The sequence below is a fragment of the Sebastes fasciatus genome, chromosome 3 (genome assembly GCF_043250625.1).
Source record: "Sebastes fasciatus isolate fSebFas1 chromosome 3, fSebFas1.pri, whole genome shotgun sequence".
Lineage (NCBI taxonomy): Eukaryota > Metazoa > Chordata > Actinopteri > Perciformes > Sebastidae > Sebastes > Sebastes fasciatus.
The window spans coordinates 7,336,403-7,352,451 of record NC_133797.1 but is presented as its reverse complement, the minus strand read 5'-3'; the positions used below and the strand labels follow the sequence as shown (position 1 = coordinate 7,352,451).

Genomic DNA, 16,049 nt, shown 5'->3' with positions numbered 1-16,049 from the left:
GCTAGCTTGCTTGCTCAGTTGTTTACCACCAGAGCAATATATTGTAGCAGTTTGACGAAATCAAGATATAAACAAGAAATCCATAACTGTAAATTTCTGGCATACAAGTGCATGAATCTATGATTGCAAGTCTTAAGTGATATGATCATGGTGTTCTCTATTGTTTATCCTAATAAAGCGGATTTGCAGATGTGATGTAATGTATTGCTCTGGCCACCCGTTATCCTGCACCCACCTCCGCTCACATCCTCTTCCTCAAGTCTGGCCGTTTAGGCTTAAATCACACCACAGCTCTGGATGTCCCATTCAGATTTTTGAATTCAAAAGCGACCTATATGTCTGATTTCCTGTGTGTCACTGATGCGTACGTGAGTAAAGCTCCGTGTAACCTAGCAACAAGCACAGTCTGCCCAGCTCACACAGTCAAATCACCATCTGTAATGGATGCTAACAAGGCAAAATAATAATTCAGGTTACTTCCAAATTAAATTTAGAGCTGCAAAATCCCATTTGAGGGTGAAGCAGAATGAAGCCTGTTAGCAGGCAGCAGTGACTGAACACTGGCAGATATTAGATTGTTCTTGAATTGGATCCCCACGTATGGATACGGCCCAAAAATAGATCTGAGAATATGTACTTCATTTGAGCAAAAATGTCAAATTGGGTCATCTTTGCCAGGCGGTGTAAATGAAGACAAAGCACCTAAAATGGGATATTTACTGTTTAAACTGCCATGAGAGGATGTGTTGTGATCAGTAAGAGGATGTGAGCTGCTCGCGCTCCATTTGTTTAAGTCTGCTCATTCGACCCGTCTCCTTGTAAAGATGAATATGTGTATTGACACGTACTAATCCTGCGTCCGTCTTGTCTATACCCGCTGACCACGGCTGAACCAGGATTAACTTCACCATTCCATGATCCTGACCGGATTCAGAAAAACTGACCATGTCAGCCTAATAAAGCATGAGTTTCAATAACATGAAATCTGATTTCTAACCCTCTGTGAAAAAGACTTGATCTGTTTTTGACTGTCTGTGCAGCTATAAAACCTCAGCTCTGTATCACAGGATGAAAAAATCTGATCCTCTGTGCCTAAACAGATTCAGCTCTTATCCATCATGAACTGAACCACAGATCTAAAAGCTGATGATGTCAGTCTGTGACCTTAAACTGATCATCACGTTTCAGATCCATGCATTGTGTCAGGTTGAACACGTTGGACGTTCGGAGTACATTTCTTCTGTTTCACCATAGTATTCTAGACTTTTTGTACTTCACTCTGGTTGCTTAGTAGCAGGCTTTATCGGATTCACTCCTCCATTTTTGTACATATCTGTGCCAACAGCTTGGGCAGACAGTGGCTTTTTTATTTGTAAAGACATAAACTTGCTTGCATATATAAATAAAATGAAATAATACACTTGTGTACTTGTTAATAAGGGAATGTTTTGAGTTTGCGTCTTCATTTCATCTTGTAGCACTTTTGTGGTTGCCTATAAGACTTTGTAAATCATTTTATAGAATTCTATTGACTATAACAGATAATCAACATGGTGTAATGGTAATGTTTTTTTTGTCTGTCAGTGGCAGACTCAAGCTGTCTGAAGGGCAAAAAAAGTAAAAAGGGCAATAGCAGCATGCAGTGGGGCACCAGCGCACAAAACGTTTTCTGGCATGTAGGGCAGCCTTTATGGCACTGCATCAACTCCAGAGGGCAGGTGAGATATTGCAAATCAACAGTTAAAGGGACTCTATGTAAGAATCAGAAATTGCTTGTTAACAGCGACACCTGTTGCCGTTAAGTCAACGAAAGTCAGCGTCCTGTTGCTGGTGCTCACGCTTGTGCTCACTCTACATAGACATGGACGAGCATCGGTCAAAACAGTGAGGCGACGCACGTCAGCTAAAACCACAATATCACTCTATATTTTACCTGCTTGGCAGTAATGTTAACTGACCAGACGAAGGTCTCTCAATGAATCAATGCTGATCCTAGTGTTGGCTTTTCCTGCCTCAACCTCCTGACCGCAGCCGGAGGGAACAGGGGAGTTTCGGTCGGAGACGATAACATTACATGCTCCGGAGACCCGTCATTTCACTCAGCAGCATGAAACAAGTCACGGGAAACCTCTGTTGGTCTGGAGGAGCTGCAGCATTCATATCTGCACAAACATCCACTGTACATTCACTAGATATTCTCAGAGCTAAACTAACTCTTCTGCAGTGTGTATTGTGTGTGCATGCACGAGAGAGGTGGAGCGACGGAGAACGAGCGCGGTGTGTGAGTGAAGGCAGGCAGCGGAGCAGAGTACAGCATCAACTCCGGCCCTGGAGACCAAAGCTACGGTCTCCCCTGTGTCTTCTGACCACGGTCGGGGGGCCGAAGCAGGAAGAGTTGACACTGTTTTGCAAGACGGGCTTCACTAGATATAACTTTCCGGTTTTGGTGCTTCAGTGTAGTTTGTGTTGGAACAGCGTAGTCACACGCGAGCGCGCATGGGACACGGACCCGCAATGATTTATAAGAGTGAAAGTATAAGAAGTTACAAACAGTACCTTTAAAGGTCACCTTATCATAACAAATCATGCAGGTGATTATGTTACATTATGACATTGCGTGTGACAAATGCATTTGGTAGGATTCTGGGGAGAACACGTTCAAAAATCGATTTCTCACCCTGAAATAAAAAATATAGTAAAAATAAAAAAGTAAATATGTTGTTGGAAAGGTCCACATTGATTGCATATTTAGCGAGTGACTAACTCATAATTACTTCACACATGCTGCCACAGTCCTCTGATCAAGGTTTATTCTGTCCTGTTAAGAACTCACTGAGATTCATTTTGAAACAATGAAGAGATGCCAGCAGTTACTCAGTCAGTTTAATTATTCATATTTTTATTAAAAATGTGTAAAAACGATGTAACTTTTGCTGAATAGCAGCCACTGTGGTCACAAGTGACACCACCCAGATGGTAGATGTGGTGAAAGTAGAGAGGAATTAGTGAACTGACTTATTCATGTCTTTTAAACAGAAATATGTGTGTGAAGCTAGCTAACAATAGCTCTAGCATTTAGCCACCATAAGCTACTGGTCAGCCAACCCCCCCTGAGTGCATAAAACTGACCAACAGTTAATTTTATTGCTCGCTATTGAGTGTTATTTTTTCAGTTGCATAGTCTTAATTATACACTACACAAAATGGGTTGGGTTATGTGAAATCATTTTGACCAAGACATGAAGTGAAAATATGCATAAAGAACATTATATATATATATTAACATTACAGTATATACAGTGGTTACAGTATGTGTTAGTGTTAGGAAGGGGGGACAGGACTTATAACACTCTATGAAAGTGACAAATACTACTTTCATCTTCAATACTTATACAGAACTATACACAGTTTAATGAAAAACAATAAATGAAAAATAACTATAGGACATTTTCATTGTAAACATTATTGTTATTCAGCTGAACAACATTATGAGCAAACCAACAAACACATATTTAAAAATATTGACAATTTGATGGCATTGCAAAAATACTATCACATATCACTGGGTATAAATATTGTAAGTCTGAAACTTACTATTTTCAAAATATTTACAAATCATTTTTAAATTTGTGCTGAATTAATCTAAATGGAATGATCAGTGTCAGTTGGGGCTGAAGACGACAAATATCTGGAGGTGTGGTTTTACCAGACCTCCGTCGCCCGCTGCTAGAGCAGCGTTGCCAGATGCATATGTACTGTTATAATTATTTTATTTGTACGATCATTTTGCCCTCTGTACGATGTACTATAAATAATTCCAAAAAGTGCCATAATTTGACCGTTTTGTGAGGTTTACAAATAGTAGTCGGTTTTAATCTGTGCTGATCAGATGAATCCTACGTCTGTGTTTACGTATCACTTCTCATGTGACCTCTTTCTAGCCAATCATGCTCGGTGTAGGCTGTGATGATGATGATGATGATGATGATGAAGAGATGTTGATGATGCTCATTTGAAGAGAGTTTGCACCAGAGATGGTAAGCCCTGTTATTTATTTAATAAATAACGAACTATAGTTTGTATATGGATATACACAACAGAAAGCACATTCATGCAGGAGAAGTGCTAACTACTGTAGGTGTACTGTTTCCTAATAAACTCCCATAGTCTCTAGCAATCATTGTACAAAATACAACTAGTACAACTAAATCAAATGATGCCCAGGTTTTCGTAGATGACATCATCATCTGTGGCGTTTTTTGTGCTCATACTGGCAGTAAGAGAGGAAGATGAAGCAGAGCAGGAAGGGATGGTGTTAGAGGATGAAGAAGGACTAACTGATGGTTTTGTTTTGCAGACTTGAGCATAAAGGTGGGCAGATGGGTCTGGCTTGCTTTCAATTTTACGAGACTCTTCCTCCTTCTTGCTCATGGGCTCACTATAAATGGGTTCATCATGTTTGCTCTGAGTGACAGTTTGTTTAATCTGGACCGGACTGATTTTGTCGTACACCTCCGAGTATTCTGAATCTGGGTGATCGATGGTAAAGCAGGGACGTGGAGCAGAGGAGTTAGGAGGGGGAGTGACGGGTTCTCCTGAGCTGGGGGGTTTGAGCGGGAGAAAACTTGCAGGGTCTACATACAGAGCCATGGTCGGTTGCGCTTTTCTTACAGATTGGATGCAGTCAGCTGGGTCAGCATACACAGCTTCTGATTGGCCACTAAGATGACCTCCAGAGAGGCTGCCATGTGTGGGGACCAGTGGAAGAGGCATAAGGGTGATAGGAGCTGGCTGCGGCAATACACTCTCTGATGAACCAACCAAATCTTCTTGAGCATGTGCACTCTCTTCTACAGTAGCAGATTGACCTTCCTGTGTCCTCAGTTTGTTCTCCAGAATGGCAGCCATGCTGGTCATATCTGGTATTTTGGGGAGAGAGGAATGAGCCCATATATTGGCTACGGTAACTTTCTCAGCCTCTAGGTTTGGGCTGCCTGAAGTAACCGATGAGGTCTTCCGTTTGATGGTACTCTGAATCAGGCAGAATATTGTCTCGGCCTGCTGCGTCTCAAAGGTGAATGTTCCAGGACCAGAGTCACAGCGTCTGCCTGCTTCAATGGTTAAGGCCAGCTGGTAAGAAAACACACATAAACATGTTCATGTAACTAGCGCAATCCAATTCAACATCCCAGTCATAATTCCCACCTTATCCAGTTTGAATTGACATCATATGAGCGGTTAAAGGGGGAAGTTAGGATTGTTTATGAAATTGAAAACCTTACCTTATCTTTACCGTATCGTCTCAGCAGTTCGTATGGCCATTCTCTAACAACGTTCTTCTTTGTTTCTCTCAGCAGCAGCGACTCTCGCCCCACCTGCAGCCAGTACGACCCCTTCAGGCCACAGCGTGTCGCTGCGTCAGTCCTCTGAACCGTCACCCAGAACTGTGAGACTGGAGACAATATTCTTTGTCATTACTATGAAAACTAGAATTATCGACTAGCAGTTGTATACTTCCGCCAACCAGTCAAGTTGCAGTGTACATCCATGTCTGTTCAAAATGTCATCACTTCATGATTTTACCCTGTTGTACATTTGTGTGAAATTGTCATAAATTGCATATGAATTCTTGAGTTATGGCCAAAAACGTATTTTGTCCAAGTGGACATTTGTACGAACGGATGGACGGACGGACGGACTGACAACCTGAAACCTGTTATAAAACAGTTTAAACAGTTAAAACTTGAGCAGATCTGTAATCATGACACCAAGTCACTATTTGTCTCATTTGCCTGTTTGAATGTTTGTTAGTGTGTTTTTATGGATGGTTGTTCTTGTTTCTGATTATTATATGCACTGATTGAAAGATTTTAAACTGTAACGTGAAATGTGAATGATTACTTAAACTATCAGTACCCATCAATGGACTGGTGTTGGAAATTAGCTTTGGCTACATGTACAGTCCACTGGACATTTCTCTGTACTCGTCTCTTACAAATAAACAAATAAATTAATTGAAAATGAAAACATATTACCTCTGGCCACGGCTGTTGATAATAAAACAACGTACAGTTTGATGAAGCCAAACACTGTTTGACCTCATAAAGTGAACATACCATCAGATAGAGTGATGACATAATTTTACAACTAAAGGCTCCTTCAAAATGCATTAATTAACAACTAGAATGTGGGTGTTTGGAATGTAGGAAAGTGTTGTGTACCACGTACACACTGTACACTTCATTGTGAAGTGATGTAAGGTTTGGCCTCGGAAGGACTATGAACATGTTCTGCACTAACACAGATGACAGACGACTGGTTAAAAGAGATAGATAACTCTATGATGACAGCTGCAGTGTTACTGGATGCCATAGATCATGATCTTTTAATTAGTAAACTACAGTGCTATGGATTTAGATCAAGTGCCATCACATTTATGAAAAATTATCTTTCATGCAGAACACAAAGCGTGTATTACAATGCCAGCAACTGTAAAGGGCTTGACTGTGGCCTGCCACAGGGCAGCTGTCTTGGACCTCTCCTGTATTCCATCTTCACAAATGACTTGCCATCTGTTTTGCATAAAGCGAGTATACAAATGTACGCCGACGATTCCACGCTGTATTACGCAGCAAATACAAGTGGAGAACTAGACCAAGTTTTATCTTCAGACTTAAACTTGGTCTTTGATTGGATGAAACAAAATAAGTTGGTACTAAATATCTCAAAAAACAAATCCATTATTCTCGGATCTAGTCATAAGCTGTCATCTATGCCCACATTGATTCTCTACTTGGACGGTGAACCTATACAGCAGGTGGATAAGGTCAAATTACTGGGACTAACTATAGACAGTCAGTTATCATGGATAGAACACATTGACATAATTGTCAGGAAAATGGGAAATGACATCTCCATGGCAAGAAAATGCCTTCCGTACGTTCCAGCACACGTTCTGGGACAAATAATGAAATCTTTAAATTTAAGCCACCTGGACTATTGCTCACCTGTATGGTCTTCTGCATCAAAAAGTGTACTGAGGAAACTACAAATTGCCCAAAACAGAGCTGCAAGACAAGTCTTACATTGACCCCATAAAAACAAACACAGACAGCATGCATCATAAACTATCATGGTTACCAATAGAGAAAAGACTCGCCTTAAGTACAGTCACATTCTTTAGTAACAGCATTTACTCTACTAAACCTGAGTTTTTATACAGTCAAATTACCAAATGCAGGGGCGTTCACAGTCATTTATGGTGCCATCAATCACTGGAATAGCTGCCCTCTTCACATCCGTCAATCCTCTAACAAATCCTCATTCAGACACCATCTAAGAACACATTACTGAAGCAGCTGATCGATAGTCCAGTGTTGGTGATATATGGTTTTTCGTTCTTTTTCCCTGATGATGGGCCTTGAGGCTAAATGGTTGTGGATGATGCGAATGAATGTGAAATTTTATATATGTTTGGAAAATGTTAATGTTATTAGCATAACACAAATATGATGTTCTATATACAGTATGTATGTGATAAATGTAATGTACTTGATTTGGGACCCCAGGGAGACTAGCTGGTGCCATTGCCATTACATACTCTATATTGATCCAGAACAAGACTGTCTACCATGTCATTTGCTGGATATTCATGACCCATATGAAGAACCCTAATGATTTTGGTGACTCTACGGGCTTTTCTATAGCAACCCCATCAGGTCAACCTGTCAACTTTACTCACACGGTGTAGTTTAAAGGAATACTCTTTCCTCACCTAAACCTGTTTTCATTATCAAACACACATATAGATCACACTGATGACCCAGAGTCACAACAAATCATCCATAGATAGTACTTAAATCACTCCTATGGCATGATGTACTCTCCTGCTGTTTATCATCTGCCAACATATGGATAATTACACGTATTCTGTCTCTAGCACAGTAAGCTGTTTAGATGTGTTGCATGCAGCAGATACATGTGCTTCGGCTGGTTCTAATGACTCTTATCTTTCCTCTGGTGTGTGTTTAGTACAGCCAATCACCTCTTTGATAAAAGGAACAGAAAATTTACCTTCATCTGCTGAAGTGTATATCTGGTTCTCCTCCATCTGAAGCTGCTTAGCTCTCTGACAGAGAGACACAGAGTAAGGAAAGGAGTTGAATTAGCCTGGTCTACAGGTTGGATACAAACTATTTTACAGAATATGCTGCCTACTTATGACCTGGAATAACAATCATCAAGGTACTGATACAGCTAATGTCAGTTCTGTTTCTCTCTCACCTGAAACGTGCTGTGACACAGTTTTTCTACCCACTCCACACAGTCGTCTTTGAGTGTAGCAAACACCATGGTTCTGTCCCGTGTCTCCACACAAAACGCTGACATGTTCTCCTGCAAACAGCACAGATATAGCAGCTTGTATGATTTGTTTAACTATTACTGATACATGCAAACATGATAAACAAGCAGAAAGGCTGACCATGGGACAGGCCTCAGCGTTTGGGGGGAGTCTGAGGACGCTGATCAGCTCGGACAGTCGGACCACCTTCAGCTTCCTGTCTACATGAGGCTGGTAGTGTCTCCTGACATGATCACCTCCAGCACCGCCACCTGGAGGACACATAATGGACAAGCAGACACAGGATTGCTATATTAACATTATTTATCAAGGAAACCAAGCACGAAATCTTAAAATAATTCACCACAAAGGCTGAAATGTCCGAATTTAAATAAAGAAAATTTATTAAATGTATTGCATGTACCTGTAATGTATTTATGTCATTCATTAACTGAGACAACTTGGACAATAAGTATACAATAAAATTATTCTTTTGTCATCTGGACAGTATTTGTTTCATAGCATTTACCTAACTTACGTACAGCAGCTGACAGCAGTTGCATTGTGAGGATTTGATTTTGAACAGAGAAAATATTCTCTAACTGCACAAAGCCTGTCAGGGAGAAGAAACTGCATGCAGCAACTCGCAAATTCCTGAATGCCAAATAGCTACAGGTGACAGCTTTATGTATGAGCTGTTACTATTTTTTTGGGTGGTGTTTTACACCAAGAAAAGAATATATACATGTAGCTGTAGGTCATGAGATAAGTTTTTGCTCTAAAACGATCCTAACTCATCAAATGAACAGCATCTTTGTTCATTAATATTGTTTAAAAGTAGGTAAGCATTGCTTTAGCTGATGGGTCTCATAGACCAGCTCATCCTTTGTTTATATGGAAGCATCTCAGGTGTTTTCAGTGATTCAAATCGAATACTATCTAATCTAATATTAGAATGAAAATTCAATCTGATAATGAGGTGAGCATGCATAATGTCAAAGTAAATGGCTATGGCACAATCTTTTGTAATGTTTGCTTACAAGGAAGACCATTGTTTATATATAATAACGTATGATTTCGATCTATCTATCTATCTATATATGTATGTATTTATCTATATATATATAGATAGATATATACTATATAGTGCAATATACAATGCTTACAATGTTCTGCTGTGTTATTTAATGTGGATTTACTGAAACAAGAGCGAATGACTTATGGAGCCACAAGTAAATTGTCAGGGGAAACGGGGAGAGGGACGCAATTGCGGACCAGGGGAATCTAAAAGTTAATCCCGAAGGTTAACCACTAAAATCGCAAGCGATTTAAAGGGAGAGGGGAAACGCCAAATGAAAACAGGCCTAAAAGGAAGGCTCCCTACACTCAATATATCTTGAAAAGACTAAAACTGCCGAGCAGCTGACTAGAATCCACAGCTGCCTCTCCTCAGAGATAATTAACCCAACCAGCCTGCTGAGTGTCAAGTGACCCTCACAGAAATATACTGAGTGCTGTAATTTCTTTATTCCAAAATGCAGATTCTTACTGATAATGCTGAATGTATTTTTGAGTTTCTGGGAGAAAGTCAGTCTTGTGTTTTCCCATTGCAGCTTCAAACATTCCTACATCTTCACACTCCTACTTGACAAACATTGTAAACGCTCTGAACTCTGTTACACTTTGGACTTTGGACACACACCACACACACACACACACACACACACACACACACACACACACACACACACACACCACTCCTCAATCAGTTTTAATAATACCTATCTCTTCAAAGGTTGGTACAGACTGAACATGACCCTAGAGGAACTCTCATTAGGGCTCACACAGGCCTGTCACATCTTATTGAGTCCTGTTATTTGTAATGCGATAGCCCTGCTGGGCTGTACGCCCGCACACAGCTGGACCTCACCTGTCTGTGTCCTATCGCAACCTAGAGGGCAATACAATTATCAAAACATGTTCACCTGTCCATCCGAAAACTGAACTGACACCAGGAGATATAAACCAGATATGACGTTGTTCAGGTTCACTCAGACAACAGACAAATATCTGTAAGGATAAAAATAAAAAATAAAAATGTAAAAAATACAAGGACAGAGGATATGTTATGCTTATTTTGGGTTTCTACTAGAACATGTTTACATGCTTCAATGTTGGGTCTGTTGTGATTGGTCAACCGTACCAAACTCTGTGGACAAATATTATGGGAACGTGTTACTTGGTGACATCACCACGTTACAGAAGAAAGCGAGGTGTTTCAGTGTTTCTGACTCCCTGTGGTGTGGACTTCGGGCTTTGTAACTTTGCATGATATAACACACTAAAGGAAAGGGAAAAAGCACAAAAGCATAATAGCTCCCGTTTAATAGGCCAAATGAAAAATCTGACAAATTATATGCAAACATAAAAACAACTAGAGGTCAGCATTTTCATTTTTATGTCTTCAGCTGAGGCTTTTAAAAACATGCTCCTCATGTAGTGTGTCTGCATCAGGCTAAAGGAGATAGAGAGGGAAGGAAGAGGTGTAGCGCCTTCCTTGTCCCTTCTTTCCTAATTCAACCAGCTCTTATCGGGGAAGTCACTTGGACACTTTCAGGTCAGCTCACGCCGGTGGGGAGAGTCCAAATCAACCACAGTCCTACTGTCCTCACGTCCACCCTGTCTCAGTGCTCCTCACGTCCTTTGGGACTCACCTCAGCTGGCACATGATCATCACAGACACAGGCCATCATTCATAACAGCAAAAATCAGGTGTACTACATCACACTACACTTTGTTGCGTGCAGCTGAAGTGTGTTGTCATAACTGTCCAGCTGTCCACAGTTATTCAGTGTTCTCCACCACATACTGTATTCATTCCAGTATAATGGCTGATTCATGTGTATGTTACTCTGCTATAGTTATCATTCTAAAACTCAACTTCATGTTACTCTTTGTTCCTTAGATTATTTGATATGTATATTGCATGTAATATGTGCACAAGTAAAGCCTGCACGCGACATCGGACAGTTATCTGGAGAGGAGCTGCATCGTGCAGATGCATCTGCTGAGCTTACATAACACCATCACCAATTCTGGGCTCTATTTAAGCTGTCAAACTCGCTGCTCATGTTCTGCTGCTGCTGCTCGCAACACACACCACCACCACCACCATCACCCAGCATCCACCTCATGATTCCCCATGACAGGGGCTGTCCTCATCTCTCCCTGCTCATGTTTTTTTACGTCGTTAGTTATTTAGCTAGTTAAGTTATTCCACGCAACTTCTGAAAAACATACCACATTTTTGGGCATTTAGGATGCACAATAAGTGGATGTCACTAAAATGTTTGGATGGAATTTGTTATTATTGGAAATTTGTGGCATATCCATCATTCACTTTAGAAATCAACCGACTCAAACAGAGTATACGGAATAATAACTAAACTAAACTAAATTCAATCTCCTGCAATAATTGATAATAACAAAAAAAGAAAAAGGAAACTAAATGTAGTGTTGTATTAAAGCAGTGTTTCACAATTTGTTTGGCTTGTGACCTGTAAATACAAGTTATATGTCTTCCACTTGTGACCAGTTTAACAAAAAGCTGCTTTTTTCTGTTTTATCTGAACATTTTTAAAGACCCAATATGGTAAAGTTACCAACTAAATTACAAGAAAAAATGCAAACTTTAGAGCATCATTATTATTGTTATTATTATTATTATTGTTATTATTATTATTATTATTATTATTATTATTATTATTATTATTATTATTATTATTATTATTATTTTGACTTTTAGAAAGTGAAAGGAAATGTCACCAGATGTCAGTAATTACTCAGCAAGTTATATTAATTGGATTTTAACTATAAAATTAGGCCAAATTCCTGATGTAGTGGAACTTTCTTTCCCCGGACAAATACTGATAGAATTAGAAATGGTAACTACCTCCCATATCCTGGATCTCCAGTCGACCCACTCCACTGCCACTGGGGGGAAACAGAGACAACCACACTGGCTTCCATTTCTGAGAAGAGAGACCGAGACAGGATTAATAACAGAGGAAGTATGTTGGTTCACCTAAACCTTTGAACCCTGTGAATGAGATTGTCAGGTTAAACCCTCCCACATGTGACACAGAGAGGTAAACATTAGTCACGTCCTCAAGGAGTGTCACACAGTGGGAGGACAAGCCACCACGTCACCTCTGACCCATTCCTTCCTTCAAAATAAAAGAGGGAATACATGTTTGTGAATTTAACAGTGCTGTTTACTTGACTACACATCTATTATTACTCAAAGTAAGTCACATATACCTCATGTTTCATGTAATGCATTTAAACTCTGATCGTTTACAGCATGTTAACAGTGATTTGAAACGGACACTTTGCATTTCTATATCAGTTTCAGGTTCTAGGTGTGATGGTTGAGATTTAATGGCCTCTGCAGTGACATAACACATCATGAGCGTGCACTCTCTGTCAGTGCTGCACAGGAATGTGTACTGTGGAAACTGTGTTGTGTTTCAACTTGTTAATTTGGATTCCTTCTCTGGAGTTGTCTTTGAGCAACACAGAAAGACGGAGAGCTCACATTGCATTCCGTCAGCTAACTGCGGAATCTGAATGAAACCAGGACTAAATAATATTTTTCCTTGCATCTCACCTGTTAAATACACAGAGCACCAAGCCATGCAGTATTATAATCCAATATAACAGTACATCATCTTTCTATCTATCTTTCTTAGTTGCTTAGTCACTGTAGCGTCAGTTCAGTTTTCTGGTAATAAGGTTGATATGATTATATTTTTATTACTGTAATCATAACACAAAGCAATTATTATCCACTGCTAGTAAAACAAGGCTGTCTATTCATTCGTCTGTCATAACCCAGGCTCATAAATGATCACTGCAACTGAGAAAAAGCAAATCTGTCATGTACTCACTTTGCCAACTTTGTGCGGTTGGAGGTAAGCCTTCCCTGTTTTGGTCTGAGAGTCCATCTGAGAAGAAAATGTACTTCAGTTCTGGCCTTTGGCTTCAGAACGACGTATGAGGTTTTCTTTTCTTCCCTTTTTTCCTTTGCTGAACAGTAGAGTCGGGGCGTGCCCACAGTGAGACATTCTTGAAATATGATCCTCACCTGACACACGTAGGCAACGCACGTAGAGGTGTAGCTGTGATTCCAAAAGTGAGGGGGGCAGAGTTCAGGAGTAATTCAATGTTTTATTTGACATCATGAAACATGTGTATGTAACAAGGTCATTATGTACCCTATGTTTATCTTGTTCTCTGGTTTTTATAATTCCACAAAATGGATGTAGTTGCACTTTATTTTGAATAGGAGAACCTCCAAACTCCAGGATATGTGAAGTTCAGAGCCCCTCCTCATTTGTTTCTTCTTCTGTGGTCCTAACTATAAATCCCCTCTGCCCTTTTGTACAACTATCCTGTGGGAGAGTTGGATGTGATTTCTTTTGTCTGATTTATTATCCTTATCCATCCCATTACTTATCATACTGTTTTGTTTATATTTTTGTTTCTTACCATATTAGTACTATTATAACATCCATCCCAACATGTCAATATACTGATCTCAATGAACTAGCATTTAGGAATACCGTAGTTGTTTTAAGAGTAAATGCTACTAGCTTTAGTTACGGCGAGTTAAGCTAACTTCCGTTTTGTATATTTTAATTGTGTGCATAGGAGCTGGAGCGGGCATGAGTTTTGACATGGAGGTTCTGTTTGCCTGTGTGTTTCGCAGAGAATAAACAGAGGCCATATATGAAGAGATCCCGGTGTCACGGTGTCCTTTCTAACTAACACAACACAACGCAGAAGTCCACCGGTTACATGTACATCTATATTGACATATATTTTTATATATAAACATCAACCATTAGATTATAGTGTTTATTAGAGGCTCATTTCACAGTTTCGACTGTTACATATTCCCCCCTGGTTAAACAAAGGCTGACCTCAGCCGCACACTACTGAGATTCAGTCTACACTTAACATGCTCACATATATGGCTAAAACCAAACAGGGTGACATACAGTGAAGTATTGTATAACTGGCATACATGACAGTTCTATACATAATGAAAGTCTCCAACGACATTCAAGAAGAAAATAAACAAAATATAAACTTAGGTTTTCGAGACAAGAACAGTATGAAATCCCCTGTTTGTTTTTTTTCTTTTACCTTTGAAAAACACAGTAAAACAACTTCCAAACTTTCTCACTTTCATCGAAAAGATCTTTGGTTTGTACAACATATCAACAATATCACCACCACTCTGGTAGGCTGCATAGAGGACTTAAACCTCATGTATAGACACGTGATCAATAACAAAAACGTGGTCCATCTATTGTCTGACCAACCAGAGGTGAGTCTGGGGGTTCGTCTTGGTCTTCGGTCGTAACAACCTGTAAGTGCAGGAACAGAGTCGGTCAGAGGTGAGTCATAGTTTTCAGTGTCATGAATCATTTCACCAGTCTCTTGTACAGAGTTCTGAGCAGGGTGAATGGGGTCAAAGTCAGTGACGTAGGTGTCTTCTTCAACAGGCATATCCACGGAGACATCTGCGGCTACTGTGTTGACGACAGAGCTCTGTCCTTCAGAGGTTACGTGTCCTGTACGCTTGCTAGGCGAAGCTGTTGCCCACGTATGGAAAAGCTGCAATGAACTCCAGCGTCTTCCCCACTGTCAACCTTGGTGAGACTGTAGTTCACATCCGACATCCTCCTGGAGATGCGGTAAAGGCTAGAGTACAGTCGGGCCAGCCTGGCTGTTAAATTAGTTAGAGCGTCCAACCTCGGATGGGATTTCACTCTAATTATAGGTCTACAATCCTTTAGGAGACTTTGCGACGTCTCAAGTCATAGTCACGCTTCTGACGATTGTGACTCTTAGTAAGCACTGCTTTGGCATGATCATGCACTTCTTGAAGTGAGGCTCTCCGGGTAGGTGACTCCCAGGTCATCCACTCCATCCCACATAGGCTGGGTGACAAGGTCAAGCGGAGTCTCCAACTCTTGTCCGTACAACATCATGAAGGGACTAAAACCTGTACTCTCGTGGGGCGCAGTGCAAAACAGATCTGGGGAATGAACTTGTCCCATGATGCGTTTTTCTCACCGAGATATGCACCAATGGCTGTTTTGAGAGTACGATTGACACGTTCAGTTGCATTTGTCTGCGGATGATATGCAGTAGTGAGTCTGTGCTCAGTCCCAAGTGCTGACACAACATGCTCTATAAGAGATCACTCACTAATGGTACGTGTCCACAGGGGCGTTTTTATCGCGAGGGGACGCCCCGCTACCCAGCATTGGACGCTTGGTGGGCTGTCACTAGAAACAAGGCTCTCCCCACATGATTGGACGAACGCTTTACCTCCGTGGGCTGCTGCTCCCAGCTTTCAAACCGGAAACAATATGGAGGTTCATTTGGAAACTTTCTTCTCTTATTTCACGAAAATAGTTCACCAAAATGTGGTTCTGAAAACATTTGAGGCGAGAAATAAGCCACGCAGTTGCTGAATCTGTCTTTATTTTGGATTGACAACGCTTAGTTTAAAAGTTTCTAGAGAATTTCGAGAGGCGGCGAGTCGCGTCGGACGCCCGTGATTTGCATAAAGTAGACTAGACCTCAACTTTATGCAAATGAGGAGCGGGCGTCGTGAGGCTCCGTCTCTCGA

The 16,049-nt window shown here is 40.6% G+C and overlaps 1 protein-coding gene across 1 annotated transcript; it reads right to left on the bottom strand.

Moving 5' to 3' along the window:
* Window positions 1–2,880: 2,880 nt before the first annotated feature.
* LOC141763905 (uncharacterized) lies at window positions 2,881–13,442 on the bottom strand. The gene is made up of 7 exons (XM_074628689.1): window positions 13,291–13,442; window positions 12,294–12,372; window positions 8,483–8,613; window positions 8,284–8,394; window positions 8,074–8,128; window positions 5,283–5,452; window positions 2,881–5,130 (listed from the first exon to the last, which is right to left on the bottom strand). The coding sequence occupies exons 1-7, from the start codon at window positions 13,345–13,347 to the stop codon at window positions 4,210–4,212; spliced, it is 1,524 nt and encodes a 507-aa protein (XP_074484790.1). The 5' UTR covers window positions 13,348–13,442; the 3' UTR covers window positions 2,881–4,209.
* Window positions 13,443–16,049: the final 2,607 nt, after the last annotated feature.

What these genes read in the sequence shown, in the direction of transcription:
- LOC141763905 (XM_074628689.1), bottom strand. Translation starts at nt 13,347, where the DNA reads ATGGACTCTCAGACCAAAACAGGGAAGGCTTACCTCCAACCGCACAAA. An exon ending in ACGCTGAGGCCTGTCCCATG is followed by an intron (nt 8,395 to 8,482) that starts GTCAGCCTTTCT and finishes TGCTGTTTGCAG; the next exon opens with GAGAACATGTCAGCGTTTTG. An exon ending in TGTGTCACAGCACGTTTCAG is followed by an intron (nt 8,129 to 8,283) that starts GTGAGAGAGAAA and finishes TCTCTCTGTCAG; the next exon opens with AGAGCTAAGCAGCTTCAGAT.